Source organism: Dreissena polymorpha, chromosome 15, assembly GCF_020536995.1.
Source record: "Dreissena polymorpha isolate Duluth1 chromosome 15, UMN_Dpol_1.0, whole genome shotgun sequence".
Taxonomy (NCBI): domain Eukaryota; kingdom Metazoa; phylum Mollusca; class Bivalvia; order Myida; family Dreissenidae; genus Dreissena; species Dreissena polymorpha.
Genome location: NC_068369.1, coordinates 24,100,323 through 24,121,508, shown reverse-complemented (window position 1 = coordinate 24,121,508; position 21,186 = coordinate 24,100,323). Strand labels below are relative to the sequence as shown.

Below are 21,186 nucleotides of genomic sequence, written 5' to 3'. Positions count from 1 at the left end.
CGTTGAGCTCATGTTCAACTTTTTGTAAATTGAGAACTGTGAATATAAAGAAACTTAACCTTTTACTATTACGTTGTAAGCACCCGTTCGAGGATACAGGAGAAATCGCTTCTACATGTTGAGCACAAAAGAACCTTTCCCAGACATATCAAATTTAACCCCGCTGTACAAACAAACACTATCAACGAGGTCTCGCAACAGACGCGTGATAGTGTATTTGACTCTACATATCCACATATACGTGCTGATCAGCAGTAGTTTTATTTTCCCTTATCTATCAAAAGCCTCATATTTTGAATGATCTGTGCTGCGCAAAAATTTCATGCGATTAAGACGCAACAAAAAGTGGACTGTTTTAATCATTCATAAATATTCTCATCCGCAACACGTATAATACAACAATTGTGTGTTTTTTTATTCTATAAACTCTCCGTTCAAAAATAAACTCCATTTAACACGATATTCACATTATGTGTTAATTTATGAATGTATATAGTGGAAGAACTGAAACCTTTGGCATACATGATTTTGTTCGGTGATCATTACCTAGCTCATACCGATTTTGAGAACGTTGTATGTACCTTATTTGTTCTCAAGCGAACGACTAATACATGTATAAGTATCAACGAGAATTGAATAAAATTATCAAGCAAACTACTACTCCAAATCAACGAAAATTTCGTACAATAATTTGCCGAAACTTCAACGCCAGATGTGGTCTTGTAAAATAGATGTTTGTAGATACAAAATGCTCGTTTTTATTATTGTTTTGCATATTTAATTCCATTTTAATTTCCCACAACGATATCTATTCATACGACACATGAACACTAACATGGTACCATTTTAGTGTTCGTGTGTCGTATGAATAGGTATATTCGCGGGAAATTATAATGGAATTAATTGTGTCACAAATAAACAAAAACGAGCATTTTGTATCTAAACAAATCTATGTAATCATACCACATCTAGCGTTGAAATTGTGGCTATTGCTATAAGGGACACTGATTGTTTAGGTGTTAACTTTATTTTACGAAATACTTAACGAAATGTTCGTAGATGTTTAGCGTTATATAGGCTTTAATATTTTTTTCGCATGAAATTGAATGCTTCATTTAATTCATTTCCATTTCATTATTTTTTCATTTTCATGTATTGACAGTTACGTGTAACTCCTCCAATCCCCACCACTAATATTTTTTAAGCTGGAGCGTAATATCAACTACAATGCTCAGTCGTAAATTGATGTTTTTTTCTATAGCCTCAATGTTTAAATACTTTCTCATAGTTTGATTTAATTCCGATTTAAATTTATCATCATAAATTACTACATGTACAGAGTTTCGCGTCTATATTTAGTAACAACACCTGTTCTGTTGCAACACGTACGTTTTTCATGCGTTGAGCTTGGCACGCAACATCAACAATTTAGCGCTCTTATTAAAACACGGACTTTTAAATGGCATACATGATGATGCAATAATTTACATGTACAGGAATTGAACTGCTACCGCGTGTGACCTTCAAATAGAGCTGTGTCACGCGATTTCAAGGTAACACGCAGTGAACTATTTTCATGATTCATAAATAATATATAAAGTATAATCATCCGCGCCGCGAACTCTTTCTCGGCGCGGATGCGGCAGTTATCAGGTTTATAATATCTAACAAAACTGGCTTGCAAAACGTGGTATTAACCTAAGTTGTTCGCAATCGAACAGCTAAAACCATTTAGTCAATCGTATAATTTATATGAGTGCCCAAGGGTTAATTCCTGAAATAATGTATTACTATGGAGTTTTTTAAGAAATATTAGTACTAAACTCATTTATGTGTAAGCTGCACGGAAGCCAAATCCTTCAATTATTTATATCCTTCGTCTTATATAATTAAACAGACGAATTACACTGCCATTTAGAAGTACAGCACTTTAACAGAAAACAAAGACGGTGGTTAGTTGCCTTAAGCGATAACTTAACTTGTGCTTCTACTGTGGGTATGCCAATGCGTGAGTTGGTGAATACACTATGTAAACATACCCCATTAACACAAATAATTATAAAGTATTAATATATGTTTGAAATCCGTAACTTTAGATATAACAATATAATTTATGTGAGATTATATGTAAATTATATGTCATGATTAACTTACATCCTTTAAAAGTGGGGTGGCTACAGAATCTGGATTACTTAATTGCACGCAATATTCTATCATGTATTATACACTCAAATAAGTGTACAATAAAAGGCTGATATCAATGTATGAAATGATTTCAATTTTATCAAGCATGCAGGTTACCCATTTCATTTCTAATAATGGTGTTCACAGATAAGGTATAATTGCTTTCTTTTACAAGAAAAATGATGGGAATAAACTTTGATGAGGTCGAGGTTAAGACAAATCAAAGTTAAAAGTTATAAGCAAAGTGATTGAAGTAAACACCATGTTCTGTATGAGAGCATATTAATGCATACTTTATCGATGTTATAAATAAATTATCTACATAAATACGCAAACACACGCATGTAAAATAGAATAATTTTTGCATCAAAATATAAGACTAAATAGTATTAGTTATCCAAAATGAAACTACGCCAGCGTTAACTGAATCGCTGCAACTTGACATAAAACAAATGTGCTTTAATGGATAATTAAACACGTACCATTTGCATCAAAGGAAACAGATGTTTGTAAGTTCAAAGGAAGCATGGCCTGAATAGAGCAAACCAAATACATTCACAGATTCTTGTACTTTTGTGTTATATGTTTAGCGTTCCGTTTTTTCATAATTTGCAACGCGAATCGATTTATCAAGTCAACTACCTGTATGTGTTATTAATTTTTTTTTTAAAGATTTATGCTTTATTTTTGCGTAAGTCAAAAGCAACATGAAGGCTTATTAAAATATCCAGCTTTGAGTCATCAAATGAACGACGATGATATATTAAATGTGTGTCATGTATTTACCATTTGTGTCACAGTGATCTTATTTGCGTGATTTGTTTGTAGTTTGAACTTAAAGATTCAGTCTGAGTTTAGTGTTGATAGTTGATCCGCTATGTATATGAACGTGTTTAGCTAATAAAACGGCGGATATATCACTCCTAAATAGATCAGAAAAAAGACAACTATGCAATACTTTTGTCACTTTTATTATTATAAAATATAACATCGTATTTATTTATTAAATATGTTTGATATGTACTTGAGTATAACAGAAAACTATATATATATATATAATTAATTAATGTATAAAATAACAAGATGTTAATTAAAGCTTTTTACAATTTTTATGGACTATGTAAATAACGTAATTGATATGCTCATAAACAATTTGAATATATGGAAAGACATGTTTTACTAATTAACATTCAGACATGCACACACACGAATCACTTGATTGCACTCGGTTCATTTTATTGTTCATATATAGGCACCAAAATAGAGACAAACTACACATTCTTACAAACACTCATTAACAGAACAAAAAATATTTACACATTTGTTAAAAAAAATGTTTTTTTGCCAGATAGGTCCATCACAGTCATTTCAATTTATAATACAAAGTGCATACATGTATAATGTATTATTATTTAAGTGTGAAGAAAAGGGACACACAATAAGTATGTATGGTCAATTATTGTTTCTTCTTTTTCGCAACAAAATAACACTTCGAAAGTACTCAGACAGCCCACACAGTTTCACTTCTGTCGATCAATTGTAAAGTACTGTATGACCAAGCTTAACCTAATGATGCGATACTATAAAATACAAATACTTCTATTTTGTATGAGATCATATCCTAACTTCGTTGCTGTATCAGATAAAAACAAATATCACTTTCGTATATGTTGAGTACCGTTGATTTGATATATACATACACAAATTTATATCACCGATATGGCAGATTAACAGATATAATAAAAATAATGTTGACATTGTACGTAAACTAAAAAAATATTTCATAAAAATATAAATGTTTAAGATAGTGATCATACAAGACTGACGATCCACTTCTTTGGAATACCCTTCGCATGTCAGCATTTTTGCTCATATTCCATGTCTGAAAATATAGCACATATATTACATTTGAAATACTATAAATATCAGTGATACCCATTGACGTATAACATAATTCATCCATTGCAAGTGGTTTACCGAAATCAGAACAAGTTGACAAAAAAAATCGAATACCAGAAGATGCATTATGATTTATGTAAAACGAATAATTGCACTTGTCGATTTGACGTAAACAGAAAATTAAAATCAGAATGTTAAAATGAACAGTTCGTCTTACTGCAATCAATATAATGTAGAATAAAAGTTTGCTGGCGAAATCAAACATGCATGACGAGGACAAGGGCTTGCTTATATCGTGTGTCGTGTGTTATAGCAAACAGCCTTACACTTACACAGTATTGATTTCTGTTCACATATGTGTTCCCTCCTGCAAACATAAATACAATATGTGCCTACCATATCATTCAAATTATTTGTCAACATCTATGTACACGGATACTCATTTTTTACTAAACGATATGATTTTAAAAAAAAGCTTGGCTGTAATGTGTTATCAACAGAATTGAAGTTTTATAAATATGACACTTGTATTGTTTTTGGGTGAGTTGGTTAACCAGTATTAAGTACAACTACATATTCCAGTTACTGATCGGATATGTGGAACTGGAATGATCGTGAAATTCCCAATTTAGATATAGCCATGAGCTTCACCGCCCGAGCAGGCCTGCTCATGAAAGCGTGCACTATACTGGTGTAAGTGATTTGACATATGATTTATCTGTGTGTATAAATTCGCCACCACAGAACGTGTTTCATAACATACATTAAACAGAACAATCAGTTTAAACAATACTTATCACCACTTGGTGTCGTTGACACGCATTATATATTTTTAAATAACAGAATCTTGAAATTGAGGTTAAAACATATAGATGTGTAGAAACATTAATTCTTTATTGTACAAAGCACTCAATTTACTTTTAATTACTCGACTAACAATCTTGGAAAGCCGGAATTGCGACTAAAAACGTGTACTGGTAAATCGTCTCACCACTAAAACAAACACAAATGACAAGTAACCATTATTTTGGTTGCAAGTAGCATCCGCCTCGATAATGCTATCTACTTGTTTTATCTTAAACTTGCACATACCTCGTATACAGAGTGTGGTCTTATATTGGCCTGTGGGCGCTGTATGTGGAACTGGAAACACGCAAAAAACTTGTTTACACAACAAATTGAGTAATCGGAATGCTGATATGACATATTCTTTTTCTTAAAGATCTGGTAATACTTTTATTTACAATTACCAATCATTTAAAATGTATGTTGATTATGTGATATTTGCTGATTTTTACATTTTCATTTCTGCTTGTTACATATAATTAAAATTTGATTCGGGTGTAACTATTAAAATGTATTTGACAATTTTCAACACAAACATTTGTTTGCACATAATGTGCTTTACATTAGGCGAATATTGATCAGACATTTGGGCGGTCTAAGATGGTTTGTTTTATATTCTCCTCAGACTATGAGATACATATACAAGAACATTATTTGAATATCATACGCATATACTTTATTAAAATAGTCGAGACACTTAAACACCATTACAATATTATCGAAACTTTCTTCGAAGGCAATATTAACTGTGCATCGACATTTGCGTTTTATTTTATTAGGGAATATATTGCAATTAAAAGCCCATGAAAAGAAACGCATAGTAATACGCATTAATTGTAAAGGCATTTTATTAAAGGCATAGTTTAAAGGTAGCCTAGAGGAATATACATGTAGGCTCACGCATTTTGGGCTCACGCGCTACCGAGAAGATATATTTGCGGCCGTAACTGGCAGTGAAACAAAATGCCGAGATGGTATATGAGAAAAGCTATTGGGAAACTGTTGTGTGGTGTAAAATATCAGCCAGAACACTACTTACTGATTCGTTCGGGTCTATGTACCGGTATAAGAAGTCCCATGAGAAATTTGAAGGCTGATTATCGCCAACTGAAAAACACAAACAGTTAAACCCATTTATGCCTCGTGGGCTCTCCCATCCTTCTAAATTGGATCAATTTATTTCCAAAATTAGGGATGTCTAGTATATGTACAGCGTAGACAATGATGAGACGCCGCATGATAACAGCGCAGACCCTGCATCATGCGGCGTCTCATCTGAGTCTTCGCTGTTTGCCAATGCCTTTTTTTCTAGATGCTAGGCATAAATGGGTTAATGAAACACAGACAGACATTGCCGAAATTGTATACCTTATTTGAGAACAAACAACAAAGTATAAAATATTTCGTTTCATTTTTCGGCAATAGGGTCTATCAGGTTAAATAGAACTGCCTCCGTTAGAAAACGCTACAGAGTCCGTTACTGCACCCAAATACAAAGACATATAAAATTGTAAGATACATACACTTAAACATTTTTAAGATGTGTAATCAGGCTTCGCGTGCAAACATACCGAGTCATAAGCATCACAGCAAAAGGAACATTTTCGCGCATCTCCTTTGATATCAAGTGGCAATACTTTACAGGAAAAATCATGCATCAGCAGTGAATTTGCTAAATACAAAGGAAGGTTATTATTTGTCTCCAACGAGTAACCAGTGCACTATCATTGATACGCTAAGATATCACAAGTGATATTTATTGTTTCACGGTTTGTCTATTTTTCTACTTCACAAAGCTTGCAAGAGTGCACCACGCACCATAGCGTTCCTGGGCTGGATAATCATGCTCAACATTCCGGTCTTCATCGGAGACGGTAGACGAATAAAATGAGTCCCATTTACTACTGTTCTTCTTGTACACAGGGTCGTTTCGGCGCCATGAGTCGATCTTTAATGGCATACCGCGAGTTATGAAACCATAACTTAGCGCATCCCTAAAAAGTTAAATCAGAAATATACTGTAAAGCTCGTGCATTTGTATTTCAGAGCTCATCCATAAAACCCGTTTAAACCACCAATGCGTTTATGCTGTGTTAGACTATTTGAAACTTTGTTTCTTGCCAGAAGCGAATTGTAACGTGCTATAATAATATTTATTGTGTTGGTTGTGTGATGGGGTTTAATTATTTCGTCAAAGGTAAGAATTTTAATATTTTCAGTTGTGGTCAGTTGTATGTAAGTCTTATCAAGTTATTTCGATACGTGAGTAGCAATTATGAACACGATTGGAATCAAGTGATAGCCTTATGTGTAGCTAGTTTATTAGAATTTAAGCAGCTGTTTGTATTAGTATTTTTTGACGGTGCAAAATGCAAAGAAACCGCGCAAAAATGCAGCAAAATACTAATAACAATGTTTGCTTGTGTAGTGTTATAGCATTTCTGTACCTTCCGCCATCAGTTGAGTGATTGTCTCTTCGGCTTTTCACTGCATAACGGACTATGACCCCCACAACAAGACAGGCGAGGATGAAAAGAGGAATGCCAATACCAAGACCGAGCGCCAGTCCCAAATCGCCTTCCGTTTTGACAGGCCTGTACGCCGAGGTAAAACAAATAATTAGCGACTCTAACATATACGAGGTATTAAATTTATTTCTATGCTTAGAAAATATATCAAGTTTACTCAGCTATCGCCCTGAATGTTGATATACTACTTACTCTTTGTTCTTTGCACTGTTTTCTGTACAACAATAAATCAACTTGCATTTCTATTTAACACTATAGCATAAATAAATAACGTTTCTACTTACTCGCAGGAAGGCTGACCACCCACCACCACGCATGCGTATTTATTACCACAATTACCGCGATCGATTTGGTAGATATCACACATTACTTCATTTAAAGGTTTCGTGATATCAACTGAAAATGGAATCACTGTAATTTATACAAAATGTTAATTTACAAAATTACATACTTCATGAATTTTTTTCAAGAAATACTATGACATTTTGTATATTTTGTTCGCATTAAAAAGTCTTCCGCAATAAGTAAGGTGTGAAGTTACTTGATCCAACTGCCTGAAGTTCCGCCCTATAGGACTCGTTGTCCAAGACCAGTGTAGCATTGTTCAGATTCAGTGTTGTACTTGCAAATATCTTTGAGGCTTCCACGCTGTTGTCCTTTATAATGGTGAGGTTCACAGTCAAGCTACCGCTGAATACAATTTATATAAAAATGTATAATGCTTGTATCAATATTCAAGTTCAAAATTAGAGCAAAGACATATTTCCTTTTATTTTATTGTTTTTGATTGGTGTTGCTATACTGTAAACGCTGTTGTTAATTTATTTATGATACTAATTATAACGAACCTGCGATTTTCTGCTTTATTCTTTTCAACCATAAGTATTCAAGAAATATCGTAAACGGTTATTTTTACTACAATTAAATTTGTTGTTCATACATTTTTATTTTTCTACAACATGTTTATGCATTTATCGAAGTTACCTACATTTTGATACTGTGAATTATAACCTTTTCCACTCTGTTGCCCATCGTTGTCCGATAGTAAGTCATAATCTATTAAAAAACAACACCGAAACACATAACTGCGTGATGAAACGTTTTTAAAAAGCTTAGACATTATTTACACGTTTGTTTGCTCTTTGTTCTTTGCGACACATGCGATATAACTTATTTCAATAAACCTAATGCATAAAACAGATTTGTTACAAATAGTTTATATCGTGTATTGAATACTCTAGATAACACATAATTAATCTACTATATGGAATGGCATACACCGCCCTAATTAATGTGATCATTTAGTGGACAATAAATGAACTAATTAAGCACTCCAAAGCGATACGTCGTTTACTTTATTTCATTTTTAAACTTACCGAATCGGACAATTTGATTGCCCACTCATCGAAAGTCGCTTTCACAGAAAAGTTTAAATGGCTCACTTTCACAGAAGAAACATTAATTTTGATGGAAATGTTAACGGCGTTCTCTGTAAAACGAAAAACAACCCATTTATTGGTATCAATTGTCTAAATAAGACCAATAAGTCGCGACATCTAAAAATAACTTAGCTGCTTATAGTATACTATAAGGTTCGCGGTTACTTAATGTAATTTAACATAAATGTTATCATCTGATGTACTAAGTACTTGCACTAAACATTTATGCATTCTGAACAATAAATGTGTTCTGGTTGCAATGGTAGTAAGAGTAAACTTTATAATAACTTACCAAATGGGGCTAATGTAGTTGTTATGGGGACTGAAACAAAGAAAGTCAAGCTAAACATAATAGATAAGTGATCTTTGAGTTTTCTTCATACGGTTACACACCAATCCAATGAAAAGAGAAGAATTGTTTTAAAAGAAATACTGAGAGAGCAATATGATCTCTGTATCTTTATTTCAACATAACTGGACAATTAGTATAATAATGAAGCATATATCCTGCCTTCCTCTACGCACGTTCCGTTGGTTATTTCAGTGAACCCCCTCAGACACGAGCATTTAAACCCTCCTTGTATGTTGTGACAGAATTGTTTGAAGGCGGCGCTACAGTTGTGAGTTCCAAGCTTGTGGGTCCCTTCTGAGCATTCATCTATATCCTCACTACACGTGATTCCTTTCCATCCAGTCTTGCAGGTGCAACCGGTGGCCTTGTCACAGATTTGTGTGTTGGTCGCTACGCATCCACAACTCCTGTTACACTGCACACCCCATTTGCCATCCGCACAAGCTAATTCAAAAACATGGGACATGTTATTATAAGCTTTGTTGACAGAGTATAGACTTCTATAATCGGTAGCTTCTTCTTGGCCCGAAACATTGTTTTGTCATTTGTCATTCAATTTAAATATCTTTCAAATATAGTTTTTAGCACAAATAAAACATATTATTGCAATTATTAAAATGATAATTGACCGCACACATGACCCCAGTATGCAATGCAAACTTTCAAACTTGTACATGTGTATCGAAATCTATGGTCTAATTGTATAATATGATAACACATACCAACGCAATTATTGCCAGAGCCGTTGAAGCCAGGGTTACATCCACATTCAAATCCTCCAATACTGTTTGTACACTTTTGAGTGCAGTTATGCGTACCTTCCAAACATTCGTTTTTATCTGTAAATGGAACCAAGACTACATCGCTGACATTGACTGTTTAGATGTGTATTTTACACATAAGTATATTGAAAATATTTTAAACATTCAAAAACAATTATGCAACATAATATGTTTTTCCATTCAAGTATTAAAACTTTGGAGCAAGCGATATTGATGTTAGACGAAACTGGTCCCTTTGAATTTACCAATTCAACTAATATGGAATGGCATACACCGACCAAATGTAGGTCACTGTTAAGGTCGAAGTGAGGTCAGGTGATGGAAGAACGAAAGAACGGACGGACATGCAAATCGCTATATACATCCTGGCATGTTCAGATGCATGGGACATATAAAACGTTTCAGATTAACGTTACTTTTATTTCATGATTGACCAAGGATCAGCACTCATGGTTTCAATAATTGATATGAACCGTCATCTGTGAAAAGAGGGTTCAATGGATGTGCGTAAAGTGTCATCTCAGATTAGCCTGTGCAGTCCGCAGTCGCTTTTATGAAATTTTCTGTGTAAAGAAAGTCTCTTCTTAGCAAAAATCTGAATAAGCCGGACATGCACATGCATTAAACCCCTTCTTAAGAGAGCACGGCTCATCTTTATCGTTTCATGTTTGCAACTTCGTTTTCGTTAATAATCTGCATCGTTTAAAAATAACTACGGCCAATTATATTGGTGTATGTAGTACAAGAGCAAGGCAGTTTGTTACATAATCGACACATCTCCCGAACGACCACCAAACGGCCAACGTTTAATAAAACAATTCACTTGAATAATTTAACATATTTGTGAAAATCATCGTCGTGCCGTGAACATCGTACCTGTACATACGCCTGCTATCAGTGTATAACCGGTTTTACATCCGCATATATAAGACCCAAGCTCATTCTTGCAAGTCTTCAAAGAGTCACCGCAAATGGTTGTGTTCGATGCACATTCATCGACGTCCGTGGTGCAGTTGTTTCCTTGCCATCCATTTTTACAAGTACATGTTCCGTTGGTTTTCGAGCAACTTAGCGAGTTATTTGTGTTGCACACACAGTCACTCACGCATCCATCACCATATTTCCATGACGGACAAACTGAAATTTAAATTACAATTATACAACTTTTTAAATAAAGTTCTTCTTACACAATTTTCCGTTAATATGTGTAATTTAGTTCTCGATGGTCTGCTATTTTGTTTCAATTAAAACTATTTGCAGAGAAAAAAGTAATTTCAAAAGTCGTAAAAGTAATACAAACTGCATGCTGACGTACTTGACTTAATTTGATAAACATTTTGATTACCAAGTAAACCTCGACCACAACGAGTATAGTAGGCAATTAAGTACAATTAACGTTCAATTGTACATTAAAGGAGCATAAACACAGATATATTCATTTACAAAATAAAAAAAATCGCAATTTACCTTGACATGTCCCATCTCCAGATTTAAAATAGCCTGTATTGCAGTTACATATGTACGACCCGGACGTGTTTGTACATTCTGAATTTGCAGTGCATGGACTTGAGTTACACTCGTTTATGTCTTGATCGCAGTTTGTGCCTTCCCAGCCTGCCTTGCACGTACAATTGCCAGTGTCAAATGCACATGCTAACGTGTTTGTTTCGTGGCAGGTGCACACAGAAGTGCAGTTTGCACCGTAGTTTCTGGTTGGACATTCTTAAAGACAGAGCGGTCGAATATTTTTTATAAAAAGGAACAACGTAATACTAGCAATAGCAAGGTAATGATAAAATGATCTGAAACTTGACAAAAAAAACAGCTTTTTTCTGAATACATAACTTTTGGTATTGTATGTGTTTTAAAGTCATGGACAAAAGAAATATGAATTTAATGAAATAATAATCGTTGTGTTGTTAAAAAGAAATGAAGGATATAATCTTTGAAATTCCGAAGTTAATCTATGAGATAATTTTAATGACAATGATCTTGTACACGTAGATGATTAATAAGGATTGTGTCTTGCTTACTAATGCACGTCTTCTGGTCTTTGTCCAACGTGTAACCCTTCAGGTTACACGCGCATTCATAGCTTCCCTCTGTCTCCAAGCACGATTGCGAGCAGGGATTTGATAAGCATTCTTTAATATCTGCAGAAAAAAATAACAATGAACAATTGACGAAAATTGTTGATACATATTCGTTTCTCACCAACATATATAATGATAATTATCTTACAAAATGAAAATGTTCGCAAACCTGATTTAGTACTTGTATTATAATTGTTGTGTATAAAGACATTTGTCATATACAATAAGAGTAATAAATAAAAAATAATTCGACATTTCTTCTGTTAGGACAGAAATATAAAAGAGTTTGTGGCTGTAAACAAGTCAAACGCCTTCCAATCTGTCCAGTTCTCCTTAATTATAAATGTGCGATTATTCTAAAGTTATTGTCTGAAGTAATGCTTAAGATGACCAATCTCACATATGTATTAAGTGAACATGAATACCTTCGCACACTGTTGCGTTTCCTGTCTGGAACGAAAAGCCTGCATTGCATGTACATGTTGGTTGGGCATTTATCAAGGCGCATACACCATTCGTACAATAGTTTGATGTAGAACAGTTTTGCTGCGCTGGAAAATACAAACGATATACTTTGCTTTAGAAAACATATATAATTCGCTATAAAACTTTAACGTTGTTTTTATAATAAGACGAACAATACAGGGCAATTTTCTGGAAAAGGCATTCAAATAACAGCTTTGCGTATGTCGAAGCTTAATTCTAGATTTAATCTTTTGTAAGTGTTGGTTGGTACGTGCTGCGTTTTTATAGTAAAAACTTATTAAGTACATAATTATTTTAAACAGCAAGTACATCCTGTTAAAATAAAATGTAGATAAAACGTCGATAATCAGCATACGAATCATTTACGTATCAACACAATAAATCATATAATTTTTTATTTTTATTTTTTTTATTTCATCTATCATTTGTTTCACTATCCGTGGTTTCATGAATTACAGATGTGCTCTATAAATCATATGCCAAATACTCGAAAATGGAGGCCGTAAACCAATCGTTTGATACTCACGTAAGCAAGTCTTTTTGTCGTCGCCAAGCATGTAAAATTCGTTGCACGAGCAACGGAAGCCGCCATCAGTGTTTGTGCACAACTGAGCACATTTAGCTTGTCCGTTCGCGCATTCATCAATGTCTAAAACAGTTAAAGCAATCATGGGTAAAACATTTTTTTTCACAATATAAACATATTGTCAACAAAATGTTACTTTTCCTATAAAGGTATAAAACAGGGCAATTTTCTGGAAAAGGAATACAAATCACAACATGTTTTGAGTTGTAGTTCGTTCTTCGGTGTAAAATAAAAACAACTATTGTCAACTATTCTCTAATACAATACTATAATATGCGGTTAATCTAAAGTATAGTTTTACGAGGATAGTTACCTATGCAATCTTTGCCATTTTGCACGTAACCTTGATTACAGCTGCACTCGTAGCTGCCTGCCGTGTTCGTGCAAATCTGATCACAATCTTCAGACTCCAAGCATTCGTTTATATCTGTATGGGCAAAAAAAAATCTCACTGATCAGCAACATAAGATTGTTTACCTTAGGTTTCAATGTCAAACACATCACAAGCAAAGAGAGAAATGTGTTAATGTATTTTGATCAATTTGCATTTTAAATATGTGTAAACAAAACGTTTTTAACATTACATTTCTTCAATGAGAACGTGCAACATACCAACGCAGTTTGCGCCAAATTTTTTATAGCCCGTCATACAGCCACACAGGTAAGATCCGGGTATGTTGGTGCACATGGTATTACTGCCCGGACATGTTTTTGCATCCGCGCATTCATCGCGATCGATGGTGCAGTGTGCGCCGCTCCAGCCCTGTTTGCAAACGCATCCTGTCACGCTGTCACACCTCTCGGCTCCCACACCGCAGTCGCACGGATTAGCGCAGTTGTCGCCGAAATGGAAGGCGTCACACACTGAAAAGGGGAGTCCACGTCTTGGCAAACAATATTGTATGTTCCAATACGTCGAGTTGCTTGTAATTTTATTTCTGCGTTGAGCGAATACATGATTCTATTCTAATCACATAACTTCCTACAAGCTTTCTAAATGCATATTTTCAGTTTGTTTACAAAAGCTTAGATAAACATGTTTTATTGCAATATAGTGGTTTATTCTATATTATATTTCATAAAATTTCTGAAAATTGGTGTTACCAAATGTCGGTGACGCCTATTATTATCTTAAAATAAATATTCAGATTGTGCCCTAGCATTAACGACATTACATTGTTTTTAATAAAACCTCTTACCATAGCATGTGCGTTGGTCATTTGCTAATTTGAAGCCCGTATTGCATTTACACTGATATCCACCAAGTGTGTTTTCACATATCTGAGAACATTCGCTTGTATTGACATTTTCACATTCGTTTAAATCTGCAATAAATTTATATATTATTCTTTGTGTTGCGACCAATTCAAATATGAAAAAAATTCTTAAAATTTATACCATTGAAATGAGAGCCAATTGATTCGTTATTTATTACTTGAATTAAAATATGATATTAAGTACAAACTCGTCATTAAAGGGTGTCATTGCTGTAGTAGGTGACGATAATATTGTTTATAATGATGCTTTTGATGTTTTTGTTACTTACATACATATGCGATTACAATTATCAATTGTATACATTTTGTATTTTAGGCCTTGATTTTGACTATGTTTTGTCCGTGAAGTAACGATTATTTTTGCACTCGAAAGGCCAACCCATGACTTGACAAGTAATGTTTTGCATTTCGTCATCAAACATGTTCACAATGTGTTACCTATGCACGTTTTATTGTCAGTTCCAAGCTTGAAGCCAGTGTTACATAGACACTGATATGTTTCCGTTTGAAGATCCCCTCTACAAATGTGCGAACAGTCGTTATCTGGAAATTCTATTTTGCACACGTCATTCACTGCAACATATATTTATTCACTATTTTAATACTTTAATGATCACCTTTCTGAAGTGGTATAGAATAAATTAATTTTTACAGCGTACCGTTAGTTATTTAGGTGACTGGCGTCTTTTTCGTATAATTGCCCAATCATTTTCCTAATCATGTGCATGTGAAATGTTCGTTCGGGTAAGACATAATACACCGTACTTGATTGATTTATTAAAAAAAAATCACAATGTTTTGCTCCCGATCCGAAAATAAAACTTTATTTTATACCAATGTGTCATATTCTCTTTATCAAGCACAATTTTAAATTATCATACCCTTTAAGATATTAATAACAATTGCACACACAGTTTCCTACATACAGCTGAAAATAATCCATCTACGTGTACGGATTTTAATTTGGTTGTCGCAGCCTTACCTAAAACGCATTGTTTTCGGTCTTCTTTAAGTTCGAAACCAAAATAGCATTCGCAGCTGAACCGACCGACACTGTTGAGGCAAATGTGCTGACATCCTGATACGCTTGCTGCACACTCGTCAAAATCTAAAAATTTACATTGAATGTCGTTCAATGTCAATCACATAGTCAAAGTTGCTAATATAATTAGGGAGATTTTACGATTTTTATATGTGTTAAATTGAAATATATTGATACAAGACTGTTAAAATTACACAAAATAGGCAAGAAAAAATATACATTGAAGACGAATTTCATAAAATGCAGCAAAGGCAAATTAGCGCCCCGAGCCGATTGTGACGAAGATATTTCGTACACATTTTTCCGAAGCATTCGTCTTTTTATTAGGATCGGAGTTATTGTTCGTTTGTCGTATGAATAGATATCGTTGCATTTAATTAAAATGATCCGTAAAACTTAATTTTGATTCACATCGTACATGCATGATATACATGCTGGCAAATTCGACGGTACAGACATTTTCGATTTCAGAATTAAATATCTGGCTTATTTCGCATTTTTCGTCACATGTTTTTCTTAACTTTTATTTTAATGTATATGAATAATATTTTTTTTACACATTTTATATAAATTCATAAATATTTGATTAAATCGTATAATCTCCCTTTAAGAGTAGGTTATAGTAACGTCAAATAATTGTGTTAGTTAAACTCGTAATGTTAGACAAAGATATTACTGTTTGTATGGTTTCATATTTTTTTATATTCGTACTGAGAGGTTATGACAATTTACAACCATCTTCACTATTCCCACCGGTTTTATGAAAAGAACCCATCTTGGACTAGTCTTTTAACTCCAATTTTGTCAAAAGTAATGTTATCATACTTAATATAATTCAATTAGATATTTTGTATTGAAAGTCTTTCTGCGGATATATATACCTTTACAAATATGGTCCTTTTTCGACATTTATATCACGTTAAAATACAAATCATTTTCATCGATCGTTTGTTTGCTATTGTTTTATGCTTCATGTATTGTACTGCGTTCTATCAGGAGTTAATATTGTGCCTTTAATAAGTGGCCAAAAAGGTAAAATATGTAATTATATCTCCTTCCGATGATTCAAGGCTTTCATGTGTATTACCTTTGCACTGCGTCGATACTGTTGTGTCAACGAGATAGCCTTCCCTACAGGAGCAGGTAAATCCACCGATCGTGTTGTTGCAAGTCTGACTGCACGTGTTCAGGTCCAGTCTCGCACATTCGTTTATGTCTTAAATATGCAATCAATCATGGCTATTTCAGATGAAATTATTGCTAAGAGGAATACAAACATGTGTAACTGACTGTTGTCGTTTGATCAAATGCATTACACAAGGTAGGATGAATTAAATTAACGTTCCTCGAAAACGATAACATATACAAAAGAGTATTTGTATCTTAAACATTGTGTATGCCATATGCCGTATGCCATTGAACAATACCATAAATATATAAGTCTATCAGGCGCTTAAATATTAAGTAACTTAAAAAAATATATTTAAGTAAATTATTTCATGAAAGTGGTAAAATTCTAATCTTAGATGCTTTACGATATGCGTTAAACATCCATCACCTTCGCATGTGTCATTTTTATTCTCAAATCCTGCTCGACATGTACACGCATAAGAACCCACAGTGTTTGTGCACACTTTATTGGCGTCAACGCACATATTGGGCGTGTTGCACTCGTTAATGTCTGTGGCACAGTCGGTTCCCGTCCAGCCTTTCTTGCAAACACATCCGTGTACATGGTCGCAGCGATCGGAACCAGTCCCGCACTGACATGCTCTAGAGCACTTAGCGCCGTAGTTGGGGAATGGGCAAACTGGGAAACAGGAAATTGAAGAATTTAGCTGCATTTAACGACGGATCAATATTTACAAAACAATATTTGATTGTTTGTTTATTACATGTACTTGTAAATAAAACATAAGAACAACCAAAAAATAGTTATAATTCTAAAAAAAAACGTGTTTCGAATTGTAAAATAAACGAATTCACATGCAGGTTTTCATTCAACTTGCCGGTGCAATACAAAAAAGATAAAAATAACTATTTTTCCTGCTAACACTCTTAATAATTTGGAGAAGTTTTTGATAATAGCGATACGAGTGGTATCGATTTTAAGATCAGCGCTTCCATTTCTTATTGTTTAAAAAAAATTTAATTGAAGCAAAAATAACAAAAGAAATACTTTAAATATTTGCTAATTTACCTTCGCAGGTGATTTTGTCAACTGAAAGTTTGTATCCATCGTAACAACTGCACTGGTAACTTCCATCAGTGTTGTTGCATTGTTGTGAACACGGTTTAGTTGTATTGCACTCGTTAATATCTTCAAGAAAAAGAAAAAAGCTTTGTCAGATAGTACTTAATTCAATGAAAATCATGTTTTTGTAACAGTTGTCTTTTGCCCACGTTAATATCTTCAAGAAAACAAAAAAGCTCCGTCAGATATGACCTTTATTCAATGGAATTAATGTTGATGTAACAGCTGAAATCCACCCATATACATTCTACGGTCAAACAAAGGGGTATCGACATCAATTTTCAATTACAGGAAAACAGTTAAAGTAAATTCGTTTTTCCGTGGATAGAAATTGCTTATTTATCATTATTTGTAAACGTGTGATAAACTACAACTTGTCTGTGCTTCAAGATATAAGCCATCTTTCCAGCTATACAATTACGGTGACCAATTCATTCGTACCTTCGCAACGTGTGTTGTCACCGTTCAGCTTATAACCAGCTTTGCAGAAACACTTGGCTGTGTTGTTAATATCCACACATCCGTCTGTGCCGTTACATTTACCTGTACAGGCGTTGAGTTGCGTATCTTAAACATTAATATAGATATTGCCAATAACATGGTTATCATATGAGGTGATGAACATTCGAATGCCTCACTACGTTTCGCTAAAAAAGTAGTTTAGTTGTATGCACGAACAAAATTCATATGTATTAAGAAATGAGAGAGAATAGAAGCACATTAACCAATGTGTTATGATTGGTAACTACGTAACGAAAACAAACATTTAAAATGCCATACACGTTTGACGCTTTCAGTTTAACAATTATATAATTTTTAATGTCGCACTGTGTTTTTTATTGTTTATGTATACACAATTTTTTATTTATCATGTTTAGGAGTTTGATTATTTCTATGTATACGCGGGCTCTTAATCAGACCCTTGTCAATAGTTTACGTGTCATACCTTGCTTGCATTGTTTTGACGTTGAATTGTAGGTGTAGCCGGAAAAGCAGGAGCATGTGAAGTTGCCCTGGGTGTTGTTACAGATCTGGTCACAACCGCTCGTAGACTCATCACACTCGTTGATGTCTGGGACATAAAATGAGATTTGCGTTTCTTCCATTGTATTGTAATATTATATCTATAAAGTTTTAAAATGAAGAATAAAAAGAAAAGTATTCTTTACTACGTTTACTTGACACTGGAACTGGTTAATTGCTACAATTAGGAATATTTAACAGACGTACATAAAAAATTACAGAACATTTGTTCGTTATGTAAAAAAAACTACGGAAAAAGAAGACAAGATAAAAACATTTTAATTTATGATCCCATAGTTTTTATTATATGTGTTGCCTTCAATCGAATTCCTAAATGATGAGCGATTAATTATGTAATAGCGTACACGATAAACATGTCGCGCTGGACAATTTAAATCTTATAATCTGAGTAAAGTTTATACTAGTGGTTAACGAGTTATCTTTTATAGAGAAACTAAATTATAAACTGAATGGTCGGTTAATAATCATATTGGTACATATTTTGGTCACATGAGCAGCCAAATAAATAACGTTTGAAAAGCAATACATCAACAGTAAACCGTCACCTTAGTTATCTCTACGGTATGTGGCAGAAAACCAGATCATGGACAACTGGGCATCACATTATTAAAAAAATCATTTCAAGAAAAGATAATTCACAACTTGTTATTTTTTATTGTCCTCTTTGTTCCCTTATTTAATATTAATGTTCTTCAAAGTGATATTAAGTTGATCTTACCGTTACATATGGTTTTATTGGTTGAAGACAAACGGTAGCCGGCATTGCAAACACACGAGAAACTTCCTTCTGTGTTGACGCAAGAATGCAGACCACATGGCTGGTTATTACATTCGTTTACATCTACAATTTCATATGGATATCAATCTTAGCATCTAGCTACCATCTGTCCCTCTTTCTTTTGCATGAATATTATTGCTTTATATTTACACTACTGTACACATACTCTTAACGCATAATATTATTACTGCGTTTGGCTCAATTATAATATAGAATAAACACAGTATTTATTGGTTTATGACAACAATTTACTACGAAATATACAACTTCTGATAATTTTTAATACATCAGTAAGTAACCAAACTAAAGTTGTCGTTAAAGACGTACCCTCGCACTTATTATTTTTGTCTTCAAAGCCCGCGGGGCACGGAGTGCAAGTGTATGCCGGTAAGGAGGAATTAGCTTTGTGTGTATCTGCTTTGGTGTCTGTGCAGTTGCGTCTGACTGAACAAGGGTTTTCTGCGCACGCGTCAAAGTCAGTTTGGCAATCATCGCCTACACAAAATTTAATACATGGAAATGTTACATAATCTCATAAAAACACTCATGTAAACTAATGTCATATTTCTGCACATTAAGGTAAATGACCTCTGACCTGTCCAGTACTTGTCGCATAGGCATGTTGCTAGTTTGTAGTTAGGGTTGCCATGGGTTTCTCTCAACAAGCTCGTGTTGCACGTGCCGTGACTGCTACACAGAGAACACACCACGAGGACAATGTCCATAATGGGAGCGCTCGCATTCTTGCTGTCAGTGACAGTGACACTATAGTAAACAAAGAAATCGAAATGGTATACAAACATTTCATCAATAGTTGACAGTCACAGTTTATTTTAACATACCAAACTGCGAAGATTACACAATAATGGTCAACAAGCGTTGCGATCAACCATGCCGAAAGAATATTCACAAATGCACTAGTTGATCATACATGACAATGAAAGAAATCTGCGCCGAAATTAAACCACTCTTGACCTCTTTTCAAAAAAGTCACACGCTTTTAAATTTATATTTGACGAATATTTCTCATCCACATCTTTTGACAAAGACATTGCAACACGTTACCATGTAAATACAGTTTACAATTGATATCATCGAACTAATGCAAACACACGACGCAAATGAATGTTTGTTTTATTCAGGTAAAAAATTCAATGGCTATAAATGTTATCATACTGTACTCATGCCAATACTAACCTCAAATTTTTGGGAGAAGTGTCTGTCACATTCAACGTAATGTTCCTAGATTTGTCTGCTTGTTCTATACCAAGCGTAGCACCTGAGTTTCCGAGAACTAAGTAATTTAATGTGCTACCATCGTCTTCGCCTTTCACAGTTATTGACTTTGATTCATTGACCTTAAGTACCAAAATATTCTTGTTGCCTACTAGCTGTGCTCCTGCTACCACAGTTATATTCGGGATTTGATTGCCTAAAATAAATACACTATACCTGTATCGTTTTCAATTGGAAGATACGAATAAATCAACATCAACGTTAAGACTTTACAAACTAAGTATAACGTACAAAGATGTCGTATGTTAAAGCACGCTTACAACTTAAATTACGCTTACTACTAAAAATAAATCTGTTCAC

At 34.0% G+C, this 21,186-nt stretch overlaps 1 protein-coding gene across 1 annotated transcript in view; it reads right to left on the bottom strand.

Annotated features, from left to right (window-relative positions):
* Positions 1-3,155: 3,155 nt before the first annotated feature.
* The window catches only part of LOC127859620 (uncharacterized), a 29,307-nt gene continuing 11,276 nt past the window's right edge, over positions 3,156-21,186 (bottom strand). Inside the window, exons 11-42 of the mRNA XM_052397123.1 lie at positions 20,788-21,022; positions 20,186-20,355; positions 19,918-20,085; positions 19,531-19,653; positions 18,715-18,840; positions 18,210-18,335; positions 17,715-17,834; positions 17,073-17,324; positions 16,602-16,730; positions 15,455-15,580; positions 14,911-15,045; positions 14,395-14,520; positions 13,808-14,059; positions 13,509-13,622; positions 13,136-13,258; positions 12,549-12,674; positions 12,064-12,183; positions 11,498-11,752; positions 10,907-11,167; positions 9,971-10,087; positions 9,408-9,692; positions 9,189-9,218; positions 8,834-8,946; positions 8,446-8,513; positions 7,999-8,147; positions 7,742-7,853; positions 7,377-7,523; positions 6,748-6,923; positions 5,969-6,036; positions 5,176-5,226; positions 4,416-4,450; positions 3,156-4,066 (exon numbers count right to left, since the gene is read on the bottom strand). Coding sequence (XP_052253083.1) covers positions 4,433-4,450; positions 5,176-5,226; positions 5,969-6,036; positions 6,748-6,923; positions 7,377-7,523; positions 7,742-7,853; positions 7,999-8,147; positions 8,446-8,513; positions 8,834-8,946; positions 9,189-9,218; positions 9,408-9,692; positions 9,971-10,087; positions 10,907-11,167; positions 11,498-11,752; positions 12,064-12,183; positions 12,549-12,674; positions 13,136-13,258; positions 13,509-13,622; positions 13,808-14,059; positions 14,395-14,520; positions 14,911-15,045; positions 15,455-15,580; positions 16,602-16,730; positions 17,073-17,324; positions 17,715-17,834; positions 18,210-18,335; positions 18,715-18,840; positions 19,531-19,653; positions 19,918-20,085; positions 20,186-20,355; positions 20,788-21,022 — 4,421 coding nt within the window. The 3' untranslated portion in view covers positions 3,156-4,066; positions 4,416-4,432. The remainder of the gene's footprint in view (positions 4,067-4,415; positions 4,451-5,175; positions 5,227-5,968; positions 6,037-6,747; positions 6,924-7,376; positions 7,524-7,741; positions 7,854-7,998; positions 8,148-8,445; positions 8,514-8,833; positions 8,947-9,188; positions 9,219-9,407; positions 9,693-9,970; positions 10,088-10,906; positions 11,168-11,497; positions 11,753-12,063; positions 12,184-12,548; positions 12,675-13,135; positions 13,259-13,508; positions 13,623-13,807; positions 14,060-14,394; positions 14,521-14,910; positions 15,046-15,454; positions 15,581-16,601; positions 16,731-17,072; positions 17,325-17,714; positions 17,835-18,209; positions 18,336-18,714; positions 18,841-19,530; positions 19,654-19,917; positions 20,086-20,185; positions 20,356-20,787; positions 21,023-21,186) is intronic.